The sequence below is a fragment of the Macadamia integrifolia genome, chromosome 1 (genome assembly GCF_013358625.1).
Source record: "Macadamia integrifolia cultivar HAES 741 chromosome 1, SCU_Mint_v3, whole genome shotgun sequence".
Lineage (NCBI taxonomy): Eukaryota > Viridiplantae > Streptophyta > Magnoliopsida > Proteales > Proteaceae > Macadamia > Macadamia integrifolia.
This window is the reverse complement of record NC_056557.1, coordinates 25,024,719-25,047,113: the sequence shown is the minus strand read 5'-3', so window position 1 is coordinate 25,047,113 and position 22,395 is coordinate 25,024,719. Positions and strand designations below refer to the sequence as shown.

Sequence of the window (22,395 nt, the reverse complement as noted above, 5' to 3'; positions counted from 1 at the left end):
CGCTAAACGAAACTTTATTTGCTGGTGTTTAGTATCTCTTTGGTGTGCAGTGTAAGGAGTGGGGTTAAGTGTGTCAGTTGGAGAAACCTATATGAGTTTGATGTGTGTAGAATTGGTAGTGGCACAGGGGTTCCTTTCTGGGTAATCTTCCTTCTGAATATATTACTTTTGATTTACTAATCTGTTATGAGTAATATTGGTGGAGATTAAATACCTACTGCACTCCTGATTTGCTGATATACTATCACATTCGGCACCCCTGTTTTGAGAAGTTTCTTATCTTATTTCTTGCAGCACCCCTGTTTTTGGTTAGCATCTGAATATTGGTCTTTGCTTTTGTTCCAACAATTGGATCATTGAGGTGTTTTGGGGGTTATCTCACTTGACTAGACACAGTCATCCACCCAGTTTTGGATAACTTGCATATCTGTTGCTGATTTTATTCCTACAGTCCCTGCCTGTTCAGATTTTTTCCAATCTCCACCTAACAGTAGTCATCAAACACCATCAATGGATGAATTATATATAATGCAATCTGTGAACCAAAATACTCTCCACACCCAGTTCCTCTGACTGGGGATTGATTTACTTCATGCTTTCATGGCAAGATACAAAGGCAGAAATCTACATACAACAAAGGAAAATATTTTCTGAATTTGGGACATCTCTCTATCTCCAGGACCTAACAGAGTTACCAGAACATGCAATCTCTTCCTGCCAATGATTCAGGTTCCTGAATTCGAATGCAGTAACATCCAATTTAATTTTCATATTATATAAAATAGCAATGACAATTACAATGGTAACCAATAAACAAGGAAAACAGGTTGTGTGATTTGACAATCTAAAGGGCATGAAGAATTAACACTATAATACATTTTATAATTGGACTAATTTATCAATTCATCGAAAAATCATTCATTAATTTAACCATAGAGAAACTTAACCTCTATGCCCTGGAGAAGCAACTTTTGATGTCTCCCAAAAGCTACCACTATTACTTGGTCAGCCTGCTGTGGAACTCAGATATGCAATTGCTGTTTCAAGATTCAGAAACTAGGATAATATTAACATAGTGTACATTTAGTATCTACACGTACTAATGGCTGTCCTGAAGATCATTCTTACTGTCGTAGTCAGAAGCTCCTTCATCTGAATCAGACTCTGTATCAAAGCTGATGCTTTGGTCTTCAGCCATTTCACCTTCCAAAAAGTGACCATCTGGTTTTAGAAGATCTTTTAAGCCATCCAGAATGTAAGGTTCTGTAAGTTTCCAGAACCAGACAGAATTACTTCCTAGGAAACCAATCCAAAACACTTTCCCCTTCCTCTTAACCCTGCAGTCCAATGATTTTGCTTTTAATGTCTTGACAATTCTTTCAACACCTTCCTGACTACCACCCTTTAGTTTCAGCACAATATCCCCTGAGGATGATCTGAGGCCTCCATACATATACCAGTATGCTAGAACACTGGGTGAAAGCCAACGATGAATAAGCTTTGGAATTACCGGCCGGCCTTTGAGCCAGAACTGATCTGCATAAAAGCCAAAATAAGAATGTGGAATTGTGGAGAATTGATTTGGTATGTCATCACTCTCATCATTTGACCTACCACAGAAACGTAACCACTCATGGTACAGATCGAATAAATGTCTTTTTAGAACACAATGCACATCAGAGTTTTCACTGAAATCAAAATGGAGTGCATGATTCCTCCTTTCTTCATCCGATTCTATCTGCAAACCACCCAGGAGCAAGCCAACCAAGATCTCCCTTTGTTCTTTGCTGAGTTTTAGACTTGTGGGCTTCTTCTTAACCACCTTTCTCTTTAAGCTCAGAATATAATCAATTTTATCCATTAGTGGAGATTCAATGTCATATTTCTTCTGGCACATGAAGTCATAAATTTTTTCTGCCTTCACATGCTCTCCAGAAGAGAGATACAACCCTAAGATGGCATTGCATGACCTAGTGTTCACACCAATCATCCCATCACTGAGCATTTGGTTGAAGATCTCCTCCGCCTTGTCAATATTAGCAATTTTTACCAATGAATCCAAGTATATATTGTAAATAGTTCGATTGGGATTGTAATTCTCAACGCACTGGGTGAAAGTTGACTCCAATTTGTTGTGCAAGCTCAAATCAAAATACATACCCATTAGAGCAATAAAAGATGGCATAAGGGGCTTTAGACCACTGTTTTGGAACTCATCCATTAGGGTTTCTGCATCTTCCATTTCATGCGCTTTACACATCACCTCTATGATCTTATGATATGCCACAACACTGGTAGACCCCAAATGCTCCTGCATTCCTCTAAATATCTCCAACGATTTCATGGGTTCTCCAACTTTTGAATAGACTTCCATTCGATAAACAAAAGCTTGAGAAGGGAGACTACATTCAGACTTCAGGAGCTTAAGCCAAGTTCTTTCTGCTTCCTCCATGTCCCCTTCTTTGGAGCAAGCTCTCAGTTGGGACAGAAGAACCTCTATTCCCTCTTTGATTCCTGCCTCTTGCATCTCCTTCCTCAGTTCTGTTATCCTTTCTCTATCTATAGTATCCTGATAACTGTGAAGCCATATCAGGCCAGCATAAATCTCCTTGTGTATCTCTAGTCCAGATGATACCAAGTTATGAAATATGAACTCTGCCTGCTTTAAATAACATTTTGATTCACCTCCAGGTTTACTAATGAGAGCTTTAAAAAGAGAATTGTGTAAACTGAGGCGGGGTTGGTAGCCTCCAAACTGAATCATGCGGTTGTAAATGCCGCATGCTTCCTCCAGACAACCTTGAACAGGTGCACTGAGATATGCAACAGTCAAAATATGGAATGTAGATTCACTAGGCACATTACCCTGATTGATTATGTCATCAAATATCTCCCGACACTTAGAAAATTTTCTCTCTTTTCCCATAAAATCTGCTAGTCTACTAGCTAGTGTAAAATCAAATCGAAACCGATGCTGTTGGATCATCCATTTGTACACCTGAAATTAAACACGCCATTTGTTAAGAGGAAAGGTAACAATAAAACTGTCTTCTACAAGGTAGAGCCCAATCCTATTAAAAGGAAAGATAAGCAAGTTAAATTAGCAAAACTACTGTTTAGGCAGTGCATCTATATCTTCTGAAAATTTCGTCCTCCTTCATTTACGGTTACTTGTCATAATGCACAGCATGCTTATCATGCTTACATATGGATTTGTGTTCACTCAGAAGCACTAAAGAACAGGACACCGTTATAACATTTCAGCCATGGCCCAGAAGGGACCCTATGTGTTGTGTGTGTGTGTGTTTTTTTTTTTTTTGGGGGGGGGGGGAGCAAGCAATATATAGCAACTATTGAATATTCTGTGATTTACTCACCAGCTATCTGTGATAGGTGTACTACATGTAATTTGGACTTGATTCATCATCAAGTGCCATCCATCGTACCTACATGATAGATGACGACTAGGAGAGTTTGTTCTACACTGTCTGGTTTTAAAATTTTGTAAGCGTTCTAGTATATCTTAAGTTCAAGTTTAGGAATTTTTTTTAGAAGTTATTAGTTGGAGTTGGAACTTGGAACTAATCTAGAATAAACACTACCTGCAATCTCTTAAGATAATTCTCTTGAGTAGGCTAAGGACTTGCAAAAATGGAAGTCCCATTCTCTTCTGCATTATTAGTAGCATATATTAGGTTGACTGATATCTAGAGCTTGCGGTTATATTTTGTACGTTGTGTCAAGAATTTTTTTTTCGTGAGAACAAAAATGATGAATGATAACTTTATCAAGGGTATCCTTTATGAATAGCACGAGTCTTTTATCAGCCTACATCTATATGACAGATGTAGCAACTGTATCAACTTCAGGTAACAGGGATTCCTGGAGATTCAAATTGCTGCTGGAAAAATTCTAAAGGAGAAGCCAGGACAGTTGTGAAGAAGTCAACTCAATCAAAGGCATACAAGATTCCAATCTAATTCCAATCCTAACCTATACATGTCCTTCCTCACCATTTCTTTTATGGTTAATTTATGCCTACCTTTGGCTCTTTTACCTCCTTCGATTTGCAATGAATCGCTTCTCTTTTCTCTGTAGTGGAGCATTCAAAACCTCTGTTGCACATATCCATGCCACCTCAAACAAGTTTCTCGCAACTTATCATCAATATGGGCAACACCCAGATTTGCTTTAATTTGTTTGTTCTTTATTTTATCTTTTCTAGTTTTACCACTCATCCATTGCAACATCCTCATTTCCACCACATTACGTTTGTTTAAATATTTTTCTTTACTTTTTAACATTCAGGCCCCATTCTAGTATATTCTGTGAAGAAATCCTGCAACTTAAAATATTGCAATGGTAATTTGCAAGGTAACCTGGGTCATGTAGCCAGTGTTGTTTTTGGGTAGTAAACTTCCCAGATGATCCTAAACAGGGTGCTCACCCAGCTAATGAGTCAGTAATCAGCTCACCCAATGCATGCTCCTATAAGACTTTAAAAAATATATATATCTATATATATATATATATATAAAATTAAAATCTCTTCTCTCTATAGATAAATCCTATCTCGTAGTACATGAGAACGAGATAGAATGTGCCAAAAGCTGAAAAATTCTCTCCTAGAACATGGGGACAAGTAAAAAGCTGGCATCTATAACATAGTTGCAGCACCAAACACTAATTACAACTTCCAATTCTTATCCTGGTAAAGCAACTGGAAAGATGCATTATCAAATTAAAGGTAAGGTTAGATTATCAGAGAACAAATTTCCAGTTCCAATGATTTCCAAAATTTAATCTTTAAGGAGGTACTTCCGGAGGATAACCCTTCAGTTGTGCCAGAAAAAAAAGCTCCTCAAAGGCAAATTTTTTCAAGTAAAGCACACACCCACTTACCCTGAAGCTGGCCTCATTCTCACGAATCCTCATACAATGAACAGCAACATAAGTAGCATCTTCCTGAGTCATCCACTTCCGCTGCCCATTAAGTATTCGAATCAAAGTCCCTGGCTTATGCGACGGCAATTCCTTACACAACCACGCCAACCTCGATCTCCTCCACTGCTCCGGAAGCTCTTCCAGCTCCTTCACTTCCAAAGAAGGCAACTTCAGATGCTTCAAATCATTGTCCATCGACACAGCATCGAAATCAAACACCTCTCTTTCACTCTCAGTACCCAAATCCCAAATCTCTTCCACTCCGACCCTCTCATCTTCACTCAGTAACTGCTGCGACAATGCAGTCGAAGCAGAAGCGGAAGCAGCTGGAGAGGGTTGAAAGACAGATAATCGGCGGTTGCGGTTGCGGTTTCCGTTGAAGGGTGAAATAATTTTGGGAGAGTAATCGTAGAAGAGGTTTCGGAAAGAGGGGGAGAAGGCGATAGAGCGAAAAGCCCTAATGGAAGAGGAGACGGCTGTGCGCATGGAAGGACGGAGAGTAGTGGTGGGGTTTTGGTTAGGGTTTAAGAAGAAGGTGGAGGTGGAGGTGGTGGCAATGGTAAAAGTAGAAGATGATAAGTCTTGAGCTCCGCTATGTAGAAGCATATCTCGTTTCCTCTTTGGGTTTGCTGAAGCTTTTTGCCCACTTCACTGCTTTCTTTGCTCTTGCTAATTGCTATGCCTATCTCCAAGACTCCAAGGTTGCGGCAAATTGCGAGTGAGTGCCTTTTTTTTTTTTAACGCAATGTTTGGTATCAATAAAGAAATGTCAGGCATTCAAAAAATTCAAAAAAATTCAAAAAAAAAAAAAAAAAGACATAAATTAATCACTGTTACGAGCCATGTTCTCAAGGCTTTCTCACATAGACTTGGGTATCGATATCGATATTTATATTGCTTTGGTTGATACAAATACTTATCGATCAGATCGTTACCTAGGTTTTTTTTTTTCTTTTTTTTTTAGGGTTGTTGTTTTAATTCCATATTGGTCATGGTTTATACTAATACAATCAATCTGATACCAATACTTGAAATCATGCTTTTTGATAAATCACTTTAAAATTATATCAACCACATGAAAGTAACTTGGTAGTTAAATGGTTGAAACAACCTCTCGATATTTTTGGGGTAAGGCTGCATGGTTCTTACCCTCGACCTCGCATATGTAGGAACTTTGTGCACCGAATATACCTTTTTTTTTTTAAGTTCATTTATTGTCTTTTTCATCCAAATGGTTGAATCAACCACATCAGCATACCATGTGGCAAAATTATGTGCACTGTTAAGGTAGCTTACTGGCCTTATCTTGTAGGAAATTTGTGGCATGACAAACTAAAACTCTAACAATTTATAAACTTGATAGCAAATTGACAGTTGAAAATACAATAAAAATACCAATATATATATATATATATAGTGCTCATGAGCCATTTGTCGAAAAATGGCTGCTTCGATTGAGTATTATGGAGAAGGCACCTCAAGGGATTTATGCCTCATGATCCATAAGAGGAAGTCCTGATGGATGATTACTGTTGCTGCTTGTATCTTCACCCCCCTCCCCCCTCTCCCCCGTGAATGCATGGATCGAAAATGGGTCAAACAATCTAACACGTCAAAAACAAGGCTCTCCTTGCTAGAGTATCCACGAAGTCATTTATTTAGCAGCCTAGGAACAAACTAAAAAATTATGAGACATACGAGCTTATTACCACTCTAAACTTCTAACCCCCATTTGACGTGGTGTTATCACGTTAAATGGGATTAAAGAATAAAAACTTAACTAGAACTTCTATAGGTGATTCAAAGGTTTTCGCCCTTGTGCATAAAGACGTTCTGGCCGACTGTGAGATAGAATAGATTGAGGATTATAAACGTGAAGGTTTATACATACATTAAGAGGGTGCATGGACATAAGTGAGAGGGAATCAAATAATTGAATTAAAGTAAAAAATTGACTAGTAACCAGTCCAAATCATTCTCTTAGATATTCAATAAACTACAGCATCATCTTTCAACATGGCATAACCAGTTGTGCCCATAATGAAATGTATAGATCTTTCAAAGAAATAGAATTTTTTTCAAGCAGGATGCGTAACATAATTGAGATACATCAGTGTTTATCTATTATGTTGATGTACATTATAGCATTAGGGGCTCCCAGACTTTGTTGCTCAATGGAAGTCAGTCCATTGGAGAGAGAAGAATACCCATTGTACATTATAACATAATTGCCATTCTTCTCTGATTCCTTTTAATCTTAAACAAATACAGAAATGTAAGTCAATATCAATACCCTTATTGGAGAAAAACACTATAGGATCGTCTCCTTTCAGTGTTTAGAACACTCTGATAGAAATTGATCATAAATAGGGTTTCTTTAACTGAGAAACCATTAATAGGGTAATAAATGGGAGAGAGAAGAATACCTATTGTGCCTGAGTGAAGCTCTCTTAACTACCACTAAGTACTTAGAACATGAATCAGGTCCTACCAATGCTCTACTTCCTCTAGGTCTTCTACGGTCTCTCACTTGGTCCTTAATTATCAGTTACCACAACTCTGTGAGTGGAATTGTATTTTCACATAGTAGTAACTATAGGGACCATATATATTATTTATAATAGCCTCATAGTCTTAACTTACTCACACAATAGATTGGGCTAGGCTTATCCCTCTCCAATGAACTTAATCACAATAGGCCCAATGAATCACCTGTACTAATGAAGCCCAGAACCCAATAACCACCTAAGCTCTCACCAAAAAAATTAAATAAATAAATAAGAATCCAAACAACTCTCTCACTATACTTTGGTGGATAAGATTTGTGATTTATAAAGCCAAAGCTTTAAATATCCAAACGCAACAACATCTTTAGCAATCGCAAGTGAAGATGTGACTTGAAAAATAACATTCAAACAAAGGGATGGAAATCCAATAAGCTGTCAATCTTGTTTGAATTCTAGCTATCTTCATCCATCTACATTAAGCAAAGCATAAAGCTGAGAGAGAGAGAGGACCATGATTTGCTCGATGATTGATGCCCAATCTGCAAGGAGTGCTATTGACATTGATTGGGACATTAGAAATATCATTTGAGACTCTTTAGGCTATAAGGAATAATTTTCTGTCTTTCCACTATTGTATGAGGTTCTAGAGATGCTACTCAAGTTGTACGTAAGAGGAAAGATGTGTTTTATTGGTTTGATAACTTCTAATTCTAATTATGTAATGGGAGAGGGTTGGCATGCCATCAGGTTTTGATAAATTAGCAATATGCATTAATTATGGAATTGGACACGAGAGGGCAAGAGAGTTTTTTCAAAAATAAAAAAAAGAGAGGGTGACATAGGTTGGGCACCCTGACGGCCTGCACAACCTTTTCCCTTATACTTATAAATTTGACCATTGTTTTCTATTTTTAAGTTAGTTATTTTCAGTTTTTTCTACCTAAAAAACTTAAACAAAAAAAAGTTGTCTGGCACTAGCACTGATACCAACAAATGATATTGGTGATACAGGCTAGCTTTGTCAGTTATACATAGAGGATTTATTGTTCTAACCATTGGATAGAGGCAAAATTTTATAGATTGTCAAATTTTCAAACTTATTGGATTGTCTCAAACATAGGACTTAACGTTCGTTTCTTCAATGGTTCCAATCTCTTTAAAAAAAATTAAGAGAAAAGGAAAGCTGCTTAATCACATGGAATTTGGTGTCTAGACACAAGGAAACACAAAATTACTACACATCTCCTATGAAATGAAAAGTCCTATTTCTATAAAAAAAATATAAATAAATAAATAAAAAAGTCCTATTCATATTGACGGCCTTACGAATGCTCTCATTGGCTCCTGCATTGGTGCATGAACCACACGATCAAGCAACGATATCTTACCCCTAATTTTCCAAAATTCACAGATATGGCAACTATTGATTGGACTGAAAGTGTACAACTATTAAGATGACTTGTTTAATTCATCACTTCCATAAAGTTTTCGAGTGATAATTTTTTCCAAGAGTTGATGAGTTGGGATTTCATACACAAACTTTGTGTTTTTATGTTCTTAAAATTTAAGTAATAAACTTATTAGGGTCTGTGCTTATTGGTTAGAGTCAGCACTGAGGAGTAGGGACCTTGCTAGTTTCCTTTTAATATGTATTATTTTCTCTTTTCTTGTTTTTTGGTTCATGCCATGACCATTAGATACCAAGTTTTGAAGCTGTTCTTTGCATGTACACACCATGGTTATAGCCCCAAAAGCTAGGTTTTGGGATGTTCCTTTCGGCCCATGATCCACTTACTTAATTAATTAATTGATAATAATAATAATAATAAAAAACCCTAAATACTTCCTTCACCACTTTAAGTTTTCATTTAAGACTAAAGAATGTTTTGTGTCGAGGAGCGTAGTTTATGTCGGAAAGAAACATCAAATGATTGTCTCCAAAAAAGAATCATTTTAAGAAATAGACACACACAAGGGAGCGCTAGTATGGTCCCGGACAAAAATCATTTTCCTTTCAATTTTTTATTACGAATTCCATAGTGCTTTTGGGTGGAAAGTTTCATAGTGCTTTATTGTCTCTTTGAGCCAAAGCCACCATTTTTATAAGCACTCACATAAGAATTGGTTAATCCTCTTCAAACCAAGCCCTAAAGAAGCCAATGATTAAAATTCATATAAACATTTGGATTCTGATTCGATGACGACCGCAACCATTTGATGGGCTTTCTTCAAACGTGAGATTGGAATCAAATAACGCCCATCACTGACCTTATATTGGCATCGATACTCTTTGATGTTAATCCAACGGTTGAAAATTATTAGCTTAGCTTATAATGGATCCAAAAGCCCATCCAATGGCCCAAAATTAATCCACATAAAAGAATTAATATTTTAGGGATTATTTTTTATTTTTATTACTAAATATATGGAATTAATCTATTTTTTTCTGATTGGTTGGGAAGCATAACTCATTAAAGGGGAAAGGTACCCAGAGATGGATTGATCAAAAAGGAAAAGTAGTGGTGGGGGCAGAGAACAATTTTGCAACCCTTCGGAAAGGATTTAGGGACCACTACAAGTGATCCCCCCTCCTTCCACGTGGCATTATGCCAAGTGTCAAAAGCTGGTCCCATCATGGGACGCTCAGGTCCGTAGCCGTTTAATTCATCGCCGAGTTTTCTCATACATTGCCCCTTCCGGAGACAATTGCCAATTAATCGGCTTCCCTCATCTTAGCTAATTGACAACTGCACCCCATCTTACAGGGCGGTGAGGTGGGCTGGTTTAAGAAAAGCCCATTATAAATCTGAGCCGGATTTAGACCAGCCGGTTTAGGAGACCAAGCCATAGACTTAAAAAATCAAGTGGGTTGGATAATAAATAAGGGGAAATCTTGTTGTAACTTGGTTAACCAAGGTTGCTTACAACAAGATTGTATCTCTACTTTTTTTTTATCTTCTCGTTCTATTTCTAAAAGTTATTTAATATAAAGGTAAAAAAATTTTTTCAAAAAAATTGAAATTCATTTAACACAATATTTAGTGCAGTTTATATGTGAAATGATAGAATTACCCTTAGCATTAAATAACTTTTCGGAATAAGATGACATGTAAAAACAAGTAAGGTTACAACTTAGTTCACCAACTTGGTGACAACAAGATGCATCCATTAGATAAAAAAGGGAGTAAGAATTCTCTACGTACAAATACATGGTCTAGGGTAATTTTTAGGTATGGAGTGAACTGCATGGTCAAACCAATTGGATTGTCAATCAATCGCACAAACTCAATTCCATTGGATAACCTGCCTTACTCTTGACAGAAATAACCCAAGTGGTCAACCCACCACCCTAGGCCCCAATTTTGAAACCAAGGTAATTTTAACGCAGCCTAGGGCTTCTTCTAGTTTCCCTAGATTCTGAATAAGGGGCTAGTTATTTTGAGACCGACCTTGACCTTCAATGGAACTCGAATCTTTTTTTCTTGGGTGGTGGTGAACAATGTTGCTTATATTGTGGGTGATGCCCACTCGTAGGGCTTGGCCTGCTTCCTGCCCTAAAGAACTGCTCACTATTGGACTAGTGAGGGGGGGAGCTCGACAGTAGAAAACCATGCCTTTCGAACTAAACACAGCGACTGCTTTCCAAATCAAGAAAAATGGGCTCGTTGGTAAGAAAGATTGAGTGCGGCCTGTAGAGCACATGTAATGCACAGTCGGGTTGCTCACGCAACAGATCTCTCTCTCTCTCTCTCTCTCTCTCTATGTGAAAATAATAGCCTTATGTTATGGCCGCCCCCAAACTTACGACCTTTACGCTACTACTACTTAAATATCGTACTCTAGTGTTTATGAATTGTTTTTCAGTAGTGAACAATTTATCATTGTATGGATTTGATAGTTGGGATTAAAAAAGTAGCTAGAGGTAGAACTTTTCTAGCTGACCGATTAGCTCGAATGGCTAATGGGAAAAGATTGGATTGTGAGTTTGTATTTGAACTGTCTTCTTCTGGTTATGAATTATAAATGCTTACTTTAAAACTAGATATGAATGAGAAAGTTTTCTCCCACCATAAATGAAAAAAAAGTATATCCATCTAGGGTCATAAATGTTCTGCCCCTAGTGTATGAAATCGATAATACTCCTATAATTCCCTGATACTCTTTGCTTACAATTTAAACCTCTCGGGCCTCGTATAAGGGATTATGCCTTGATCATGGGTGAAGGAAAACTACCTCCATACATGAATGCTTCACATAATCAAATAAACCAAATTGATTTAGACCACCAAAGAGCCAAATGGTCCGACCGGATTTGTTTCAGACTGGTGTGTGAAAACCATGATGATGGATGACTATGAAAGTCTAGTGGATTATTAACTCAAATCTAAATAGATCCATATTTTTTTAACCGGAAAAAAAAATCCATATTTTATGTTTCATGGACACAAGAGGCACATGCAATATAAGCTGTCAAGGAAGAAGCTTTTAGCTTCCTTGATGAACACAAAGGCTTACACCAAACTATATCAATAATATGACAGTTAAGAAACATAAAATAACTGGTCAGAATTATTTTGGTCCATCTAGGGTTTTGAGCCCAAATTCATTATAATGGACTGGATTGGGTGGCATTCATGTGATCCCAAAGCATTGATATCTCCAAGGTGGGAACTACTGTTATGTCAGTAAAATAGTCCTTTCATGTGGGATCACAGATTGTCTCTTCTTTTAAGAAAAAATATATATTTTGTCTCATTAGCTTAATTAAGGGAAGGACAAAAAGCTATGCACCATAGGTAAATGTTCCTAAAAAGCTTTATCCACCAATTCCTGTCCCTTTTTCCAGTGTAACTAGCAATTTTGCTAGATTATGATATATAAAGCTGTATCCTGATGGAGCTTTGATTTGGTGAGCTTATGATGTGAGGTGGGCTCCAATTACAAATTAATAAGAACCTAACCACTTGGCCAAAAGTTGTTGACTGATGGAGATACATTTAGTTCCTTAATTAAATATATGATTAGTAATAACACTATTGATTCACATGCTAAAGTTGTATGCTAATTAGAAATACACCATTAACCACTAACACCATCTTCTTGTTTGTGTTGAAAGTGTGGCTCTACTACCAATTGTTTTAGTAGAAAATAAAATTTATCATAACCACACGAATTTACTGTTGCATGTGGAATAATGAAATGGTAACTCGATCCGGCCATTGGATAGAGTCATAAAGGTGCACGGTCTAGATTAGTTGATCATCGAACTTTAAAACCTAATTCAATTATAAAACATGTTTTGGTATCTTCCATTGCAAGTCAATTGGCGCATGGGAGGAAATGCATCACGATTTGTATATAGGAGACTAGATTAGAAAGGAGAGAGTGTGTCAAAGATTATGAGAGGGTGTCTACTACTCACATTGTGTCAATCATTTTTTCTAAACTATGTATTACATAATTAGATCGATTTAGATTCAAATTGTCTATTTGCATCTTGATTATATTTGGATTTGAATCACTCTGTGGGTGATTTGTTGGGTTATTGGAATATTGAATCAGAACGGCTGAATTGCCAACAGGTTCCAATTGTATAAGATGCAATCTGACTCAAATCTGATCCTTTGGAGCCTAATCCCCCTTTATATACATTTGTTATTCTTCTTTTTATTACTCTAAATAATGATCTTCTCCATTTATGTAATGGTGCCATCAATGTTGGTGAGACTTTACCATCACCACTCTTTTAGTTGGTAAAACTATTTCCTTGACCTTTTTCTTTTCCTACTTAACTTTGGTAAATCAGAGATCATTACATCTTTTTTCCCCACTGCTGATGAGGAACCCCTTGAACATGCCAGCTTTTATTGGTTATGTCCAAGGGTAAATCCCAATTAAACGTAACTACACTTAACCCGTGTAATAGATCAGTCACGGAGAGACTCAAACTAGAAATGTTTGTTAACTCACAACACCTTTGGACCAATGAAGCTACACCCGAGGTGTCCAATTACAACACTTTGACTCTTAAATACCTTCTTTCATTCCCCCACCCCACCCCACCCCACCCCACCCCACCCCACCCCAATTCTCTGCTATTCACAACTTGAAGGTATATTAAGTCTTTCTGATTTACTTTTGAAGTCAGTCAACTACCTGGCATACAAATTCTATCTTGGGCTCTAGGGCTAACCTCCATGTTTTTCATTCTAGAAACTTTTCCTTTTGGTGTGCAATTTATTTTTAACTGTGGGAAGAATAATCCTTCCCACATTGATGAAGGCTCACTCTTGCTCTTTTCCAGAAAAAAAAAAAAAAAAGGATTTTAAAATGGTTTCTGGTTAGAAATAGATTTTGAGAAACTATACCAAAGACACCTAAAAATTTGAGACTTTGGATGACTTTGTATATGGGGTTGGGCCTCAACTAATAGATTGAGCATTTGGGTTAAATATTCAACATGTAATTAGGGCCACCACTAATAAAACTTTGATGATACATTCACATGTATGACCTAATTGTGAGGAAACTACATGTGCCACGTGTGCTGCAACTCATAAGCGATCACCTAATAGTTTAAGTTTTTGAATTAGATAATTCAACAAACTTATAATAAAGCAACATAAAGGAAGCTTTCAAGTATAGATGCGCATCATCAAAGGTAAATTTACCACAACATTCTCAAATGCCTTTTCTTTCATGATTACATTGATGGGATAATCTTTTCTGTAATCAAGGTGGTTACAACTGATTATTGTAACCAAATTTTCCTTCAATAATACTTTGATTATGTGTATGTTTTTTCTCTATAATTATGTGTTTTTTCACATTCAGATGAATATTTTTACTTTTTTATAAATAAAAATCATTCATGATTATTAAACATATATTAAAATTAAGAAAAAATATGATTCACCTTAACCCGATTGACTCATTAGGTTTTCGAATTGACGAATCGAATGAAAAACCCTGATTTTCCAATCAATGAACCATATGCAGCAAACAAATACATAGCATTTGTTTTAGTCTTGAATCAAATTTCCAACTCTGATCCTAATCATTGGTTGGTTAGTAAAATTTTCTCCCCTTCTCGAAAGTGGGTTATTAACTAAAAAAACCTACTTAATAGAAAAAGAAACATCACCAACACCCACTAAATGAAAAGGGAAACCAATAAATCGGCGATGTATTGAATGAAGGGAAGTATCAGCGTATGAAAAGGACATTCTCTTCTCATAACGCCGCCGAAATTCTTTGTTGGCCAAAAGCATTTTGCCACATCAGATATTGACTAGTCTTTGTCACAAAAGGTTGGCCATATATCGAATTACATATTGACACGTGGACCTTCGAGTTCCTAAGATAACAAATGACGAGAGAGAGAGAGAGAGAGAGAGAGAGAGAGAGCTTAAAGGGAACGATAACGAGCATCAAAATATGGAAATAGAAATGAAGAAAAAGAGATAAAGGAAAGGGAGGAGGGGCGGGGGGTGGCAAGCCTACCTTGCTTTTTCTCCTTTTTTGTCTTCTTATTAAAACCTCAACCAGTCTCCCAATCCAATTCCCTCTCCTTCTCCAATCATTCTATCATCACTTGGACCTCCTTCTGCCAAGGTCTCTCTCTCTCTCCCCCTCATGGGTTTTCATGGGTTATCTGGGTTAATTTACTCTCTCTGTCTCTCTCTCTCTCTAGAATTCACGGGTGTTCATGGTTTCTCTCTGTCTTATGTTTTTCTAATTGGGTTTGATTTGATGATGGGTTGTTGTTTCAGGTTTTGTACGATAATCTAAAGAGTGTACAGTAAGGCTGGTCTCCTTGTTTTTAGGATTCGAGGCTGGTCTACCATTTTCCTTTTCAAGTTTGAAAGATCAGAAGAAGATCCAAAACAAATGGCACCAGTAACTCTTCCTCCTGGTTTCCGATTCCACCCGACCGACGAAGAACTCGTCGCTTACTATCTCAAAAGAAAGATTAATGGCCGTAAGATTGAGCTTGAGATCATTCCTGAAGTCGATCTCTATAAGTGTGAACCTTGGGATTTACCAGGTATATATATATATATATCATCTTCATCTTCATCAATCACCATAGCTGTATCTTCATAGCTATTTCATTTTGTTTGGGTTTGTGCTTTTAGGTTATACATTTAATCTTTAATAAAACAGTATTAATTTCATCACACTTAAGACAGACTTAGTAGTTTGTACTTAAATTGGTGTACTTCAGGCTTTAAGGTGATGGATTCTACGCAAGTCTTTAATAAATGGATCAGATAATACATAAGGGGGAAAAAAAAAAAACTCGATATTGCATTAAATATATTTTCCTTTTTTTAGGAGGTAATTTAAATGGGTTTTTTTAGCTAAAGATTATATAGTCTAAACCTTATGGTGGAAAATTTATAAGAAAAAAAAAAATAATAATAAAAAAGAAAAATGAAAAAGAAGCACACAAATGCCTCCTAACTTTCATTAAAGAAAGTTCAAAATATTATTCTGTTTTGAGAAAAAAATATAGATTAGATCATAATTTATTTGATTAGAAAACTTGGCTTATGTTTAATGTGTTCCATAAGTAAGTATTGGAAAGGAAATTTACTTGAAAGATTGATCATAATCCTTGTACCTTTTTCTTTAATAAAAGCATATAAAATTAGGTGGGTCCATTGGAAAATTAGAGATGCAACAAGAAAGATCTTAGCAAGTCAAAAAGGCAAAGGGATAAAAGGATTGCATGGTCTCCAAGAGATATGAGTTCCAAGCAACCTGTTGGTTCTTTTCATAAAATTTTCATACTATTTTGAATTAATTATTGAGGAAAATAAAGAAAAGTAGTTTAAATTCCTTATTGTTTTCATTTTAATTACACACTGCATCACCACCCCACCATTAGCATTAGCATTAGCATTAGCATTACCATCAGCAACATTGGCTGCAATTATCACAATTTTAATCATCTACTTTATTGCAAGTTTAGAAACTGAGTTTGATTATGTTGCAGAGAAATCATTCTTACCAAGCAAAGATCTCGAATGGTATTTCTTTAGCCCTCGAGATCGGAAGTACCCAAATGGGTCTAGGACTAACCGAGCAACTCAATCCGGTTATTGGAAAGCAACAGGGAAAGACCGGAAGGTGAACTCACAGATGCGTGCAGTTGGCATGAAGAAAACCCTAGTTTACTACCGAGGAAGGGCACCTCATGGTGCTCGAACTGATTGGATCATGCATGAATATAGGCTTGATGAGAGAGAATGCGAAAATGCCACAGGCTTGCAGGTTCAAGCTTTCTCTTCATTTTCTCCCTTACATTATTATTAACCCTAATTCTTTTTTATTGTGGTTGTTTCAGTCTATTACATTTGTTAGCAATTAATTTTAGAGGAATTAGATGGAAATGGCTCTATTATGAAGCAATTGAATAGTGTTAGTTTGTGTTATTGCTATAACTTGAAAATTTTTCCCCTATCAAAGGATTCAGATCCTAGTCTGATTCATAATACCTAATATAATGGGGGAAACCAATACAGAACCTCAACAAAGTTGAAATCTAACCCAAAAGATTTACTAATGTAGGAGTACGGATCAACTCCTCACGTGGGGAGAGGAGTTATCTTCTCCTCAAGGGATCCAACTGCCAAAAGATATCCAGACCACGAGTCAGAGCAGATAATACACCATTGACTAAGATTCTGATACCCCATGGAATGTGAAATCCCATGTGGAGAGGTCATCACATGGCGAAATGATCCAAATTCTAGACTCCTAATGCAGATCCCTTGACCTGGAATGCTAGGTCTTGACTCTTTTCATATATGCCATGAACAAGGACTCACAAACTATTGTCATGTGTATAATGAATGAATGCATTGAGCTAACACAGAAGGATGTTTAACATTATTTATTTCTTATGCTTTCCTTGGAATGTATTCTCATGTAGATTCCTCCAGTTCTAATCCTTTTTTTGTTGAACATACTTCACCAAGATTGGAAAATTTTGTTTCCATAACCAAAAGAATGTGTTATTTGTGATCTTTCAGGATGCGTATGCACTATGTCGTATATTTAAGAAGACGGCTCCTGGCCCTAAGATAGTAGAACATTATGGTATCCAATATGTTAACCGTTACCAAATGATGCCTAATGATCAATCATCTACCCTAGAGCTGTCTCCTGAGAGAAGAGGTGATGATATAGACAGCTCTTGTTATCCTTTTCCATCAGATACATGCTCACCAGACACCATTCAAGGATCTTCATCACTAGGGAATAATGATCCAACAGATGGGAAATGGATGCAATTCTTAGCAGAAGATGCATTTGGCTTCCCAAACCCAGCCTTCCAGACCCATGGCAGTATTCCCTGCCTTCCATCTAAGGTAAAATTATATCACAATATTGTAGAATCTGCAATCTTTATTAGGGTTTAGGGTTTTAGGGTCTTAATAGAAACATCCCATTTGTGCCCTATTTTACCAAATGTTCTAAATTCAGAACTTCATGTCCTTTGTTTTTCAGGTTGACATTGCTCTAGAGTGTGCAAGGTTGCAACATCGCCTCTCATTGCCTCCATTGGCAGTGGAGGATTTCCCTCAAGTTGAAATCAATGACTCAAAGCTGCCTCAAGTGGGTTCCTTTCGGAATAACACAAATGAATCCGAAATATTGCAGGAAATTCTTTCAGTTGCTTGTGCCTCTCAAGAACTCCTGAATGAATCCAACTTTCAAGTCACATGGCCAGGAAACTATGCTAATTTAGATGAATTTTCTTCCCTAGCTGAAATAGAAAGAATGGAAGAAACACCAAACTTTCAAGCTAATGATCACTCAAGGTCTATAAGCATTGGGGATTTGGAGGAAGAGTTCAAGACTGAGAGGGTAGTAGAGAACTTGCGTGGGGTGGGGATGCCAAACAAAGAGCTAGAGAAGGTAAGATGCAATGTTTAATTCCTTTTGGTCCTTGTATTTTCTTCTCCTTAGCCTTGCCTAAGGCTTTGTGGCGCGTCATAGCTTTTTGGTAATTTGGCTTTTCTCCTGCCTTTTGGCTTTGTTTTCTTTGTTCTTTTAACATATGATTTCATTAAAAAAAAAAAAAGTATGAAGAAGAAGAAGAGAAGATTAACTCTTTTCTATACGTGGCGAGGCAGTTTTAGTTAGTGTTGAAGGGATGTCAAGAAAATGAACAATATTCCTCTTCGAATGAAAATGGGTAGGAGATATACATGTCTTCCACTCCAAGAACCAGCCAAAGGTGGAGTTACCAATAATTTTGCATGACTTGTTCTTAAAGAATGCTGCTCATCTGGTTCTTGGACTGTAATCCATTCAAAGTCTATTTGTGCTTCCATCCTAAGGGAAATAATAGATGTAAATGCTGGAAGGTTTTGAATTGAATAGAATTGCCTCCGGACTTATTAATTTACAGCACAAAGAAAGAAAAGTACTAACAATAATCCTTGACATTGTAGGCTTCTTGGGTGGCCTTTGTTTTGCCCACCCCCCCTTTTTTCTTGTAATTCCATTTTTATTTCTTAATAAATTATTTATTTACCCCCCTCCAAAAAAAAAGTTTAACCCTCGACATTCCCATTTGCATCCAGAAAATTTATGGTTCTTCCAAATTAAATTTTAAATTGAAATGTTATTGGATAATTTAAATAATATTATAGAATGCAAGTGTGTTGAGTTTCTAATCATGTAATTAGATTTATAGATTTTTTAGTCTAATGAATTCATGTGTTGAAACAGAGAATGATGGAAGAACACAAGACTGTGGCCATAGAGAATTGTTCAAATTTCCAGGAGTTGATGATCAAGGGTATGTACTTGACCATCATTCTTAGTCCTTGGCTTCTTATTCTCTTCTTTATCCATTTTCACTTCATTTCCATAAATTGATGAAATTTTATTTTGCAGAGGAAAATGTTGATAGTGATGACTTCAAGGACTTCAATGACTTCAATGAAAGTGACAAATGTGATTTACAGTTTATCAGCAACAACCCAAATGTGATCTTCTCTCAAGATGATGACTTGAACAATTTTTCCTCTGATCCAAACTTTGAAGTATATGAGAAAGTTGAAGTGAACCATGGGATGTTCATTTCGAGTCGTCAAGTAGCGGAGACATTCTTCCACCAAATTGAGCCTTCGAAGACTGTTCAAGTCCATTTGAATCCATTGATGACATATAACTACCCCATGGTGAAAGTTGATACATCATCAAGGCCTCAAAATGGCTCATTCTTTGGTAAGTTCAAGGCATTTGCAAGAGATAAGTTTAGGGGGATCAGGAGTTCAATGAAGAGAAGGAGTGGATGGACCCTAATAAATGATACAACAAATGCTGGTATCCATAATATACTTGCACTTCTGTTGACATCATGTGTCTATCTTGGAGAGAATTCTGAGAACATGGTAATAAGAGATGAATTCTCTACTGATGGAAAAGCCATGATGGAGAGAAGAGAAACTAGCTGCTCTACCCCAGTCAACAAGAAGAGAAGAACAAGAACAGTTAAATGGAGTGATAAGAAGAACAATGTTTGGTTTGCTAACTCTAAAGTAGGAAGCATTTCTAGTGTGCTTGCACATAACAAATGGCTATTACTCACCATTGTTTTGGTTGTTTATGCCAATTGGGGTTACATCATATGATGTCTTGACTCTTAAACTGTAATTTATTTCTCTCCAAATTGTACCATAGAGGAAGGCCACAATTAGCTTTTTAACATGGGGAGTCTATACATGCTAACAAGCTGGTAATGTTTGTTGGAATTAATTATCTTTTTAACAGGAGAATTTTATAGTTTCTCATAAGATTGTAATATTTATTGAACTAGTCAAAAGATGGATTTAAATGTTTGGGGTTCCTAACAGTAACAGTCTCAGAGATTTTCTGTGGAAGTGAAGCATTCTCCTTTATTATCAATGTCTATGGTTATGTCTATTGTTTTCCTTCTCTACATCATTATCTAATCTAGACTGTGTTATGAATAAAGCACAGAAGATTACTAGATTTTAACTCACCACATGAAAAAAATTGGAATAAAATTTCAATTCAACTCATAAGGAATTCGGAGGGAAAATGACATTATTTCACCTCTAACCCTTCCTTTGGAGCCTCCAGCTCCTCTATCACCTCTTTAGAAGAGATCCTAGAAACCTTGCCTAATGAAGCTAGTGTGGATCTAGACGATGAATTTTCCTTCGACCAATTTAATGAGTGGCAGCCTTTCTCTTCTGCATGCCTCACTAAGGATGGTGCGATTGTTCCTGAAAAATCCAGTGTTGTAGAGGGCTATAATGTTTTTACGGCGAGATGGAGTCATCGCATTAGGTTCTCCTAGTACTATTTGTGATCAATAGACTGGAAAACTTGATGTCTTGTTTTCCATAGAAACATTCTTGGTCTATATAGTTAGTTTTGTTGCTTTTGATGGTGTAGACACCGAATTTTGTCACCCCCTGGCAATGATGACAATATGAAGAATTACATGTTGGACATTTTAGACTTGGAGAATTTTCAAGCTTAGAGTCTAAGATGACCATTTTTCCCCTATAAAATTTCAAGAGAAAATGTTTTCAAAAATTAGAATTTGATGTTGTGGATTATTGTTGTTTGTCCCCTCAAGTCGGACATTACACTTTGATGCGAGAACTATGCGAATCGATACCCGATTCTCTATTTCATTATATGATATGGGTCCCTACTTTATGCATATTTTCGTAAAGGTTCCCGGTCAAGACCACAATCGTGTCTCACATCATTGGATAGTGCTCGGATTGAGCTTTCTAACGACATATTACACATCGAATTCCGAAAAACGGTTTGAAAGATATGACCCCTGAAAGTTGACTCCAAAGTTCGGTATCGGATTCCATTCCGAGCAACCAAAGAGTGTCACATGGCACCCAAACCCCTTTGTCCCAAAGCAAGCATTTTTGGACAATTCTCTCTAGCTTTTTAGTCCCACATTGGAAATAAGAGAGAATTGTCTCAAGTCCCAAGGCCATAAGAATAGCCCTTCGTCTCTTCTAAAAGGGAGGAGAAAAATTGAGAACTTGGGAGAGAGGATGGCCCCAATAAGGTTTTGGTTAACTTCTTCCCTCTAAAATCAAATATTCTCCAAGTTTAAAAGTTTAATATATTAATCTTTCCTCTAAAATCAAATATTCTCCAAGTTTAAAAGTTTAATACATTAATCCTTCCTTGAGCCGGGAGATCTAGTCCGGTTCGGTTTGATTTGGGGCTTGAAGCACAAGGGGTATCTCCCCTTGTTTCTTGATTAAAGCTGGGTTTAAGGTATTTATTTTTTTCTTCTTCTTTTTTCCCAATAGCGATTTAGAATTAGTTTAATTAATAGATTAGGTTCTAAGTTATTAATAATTGATTTATTTAGATTAATTATGTTTAATTAGTTTCAGTTTGTTTCAATACGGTTTATTAGATGTGAATTGATTTATTCCTGTCCAATTAAAGGTATTTAGGTTTAATTGATTCTTTTAGATTAATTAGGTTTAATTGGTTTTTTTTTTTTTTTTTATTAACATGCTTACTTAAGTAGATTTGATTTGGTTTAGTTTTTTTTTTAAATTGTTTTTGTTCTTTTAATCTAGACCCTTAGATTAGGATCTCAGCTGTAACCTAATTCCATTCCTTCTTCTTCTTCCTCTCTTCCATCTTTCTTCTCCAGCCGCCCCTCTTCACTTTCTTTTTCTTCTTCTTCTTCTTCTTTTTCTTTTTGTCTTCTTCTTCCCTGCTTCTGCAACCGAAACCTGCAACTACTCCTTATTCTTCTTCTTCTTCTTCCTCTTCTTTTCTTTCTTCCCTGCTTCTGCAACCACTAACCGGCAGCCACCGAACCGGCAACTCCTCCTCCTTCCTGCTGCTGCAGTTCTCTTCTTCTTCTTCTTCTTTTTCTTTTCTTCTTCCCTGCTGCTGC

The 22,395-nt window shown here is 36.6% G+C and overlaps 2 protein-coding genes across 3 annotated transcripts; one reads left to right on the top strand and one right to left on the bottom strand.

Annotated features, from left to right (window-relative positions):
* Positions 1–854: 854 nt before the first annotated feature.
* On the bottom strand, positions 855–5,673 carry LOC122082123 (pentatricopeptide repeat-containing protein At2g15820, chloroplastic-like). 2 transcript variants are annotated; one of them, XM_042649618.1, is made up of 3 exons: positions 4,903–5,673; positions 1,615–2,998; positions 855–1,536 (listed from the first exon to the last, which is right to left on the bottom strand). In XM_042649618.1, exons 1-3 carry the CDS (start codon positions 5,548–5,550, stop codon positions 1,100–1,102), a joined length of 2,469 nt encoding a protein of 822 aa, XP_042505552.1. In that variant the 5' UTR covers positions 5,551–5,673; the 3' UTR covers positions 855–1,099. The 2 variants fall into 2 exon arrangements, with proteins under 2 accessions (XP_042505552.1, XP_042505544.1); XM_042649610.1 differs by having other exon boundaries at positions 855–2,998; positions 4,903–5,672.
* Positions 5,674–14,937: 9,264 nt separating this feature from the next.
* On the top strand, positions 14,938–20,328 carry LOC122076838 (NAC domain-containing protein 86-like). Its single transcript, XM_042642429.1, has 7 exons — positions 14,938–15,065; positions 15,224–15,498; positions 16,453–16,730; positions 17,492–17,830; positions 17,970–18,380; positions 19,200–19,269; positions 19,368–20,328. The coding sequence occupies exons 2-7, from the start codon at positions 15,342–15,344 to the stop codon at positions 20,105–20,107; spliced, it is 1,995 nt and encodes a 664-aa protein (XP_042498363.1). The 5' UTR covers positions 14,938–15,065; positions 15,224–15,341; the 3' UTR covers positions 20,108–20,328.
* Positions 20,329–22,395: the final 2,067 nt, after the last annotated feature.

Coding starts and splice junctions, on each gene's coding strand:
- LOC122076838 (XM_042642429.1), top strand. CDS start 15,342: ATGGCACCAGTAACTCTTCCTCCTGGTTTCCGATTCCACCCGACCGAC. Junction 15,499..16,452: donor TGAACCTTGGGATTTACCAG/GTATATATATAT, acceptor ATTATGTTGCAG/AGAAATCATTCTTACCAAGC. Junction 17,831..17,969: donor TTCCCTGCCTTCCATCTAAG/GTAAAATTATAT, acceptor TTTGTTTTTCAG/GTTGACATTGCTCTAGAGTG.
- LOC122082123 (XM_042649610.1), bottom strand. CDS start 5,550: ATGCTTCTACATAGCGGAGCTCAAGACTTATCATCTTCTACTTTTACC. Junction 2,999..4,902: donor AGAATGAGGCCAGCTTCAGG/GTAAGTGGGTGT, acceptor GTTTAATTTCAG/GTGTACAAATGGATGATCCA.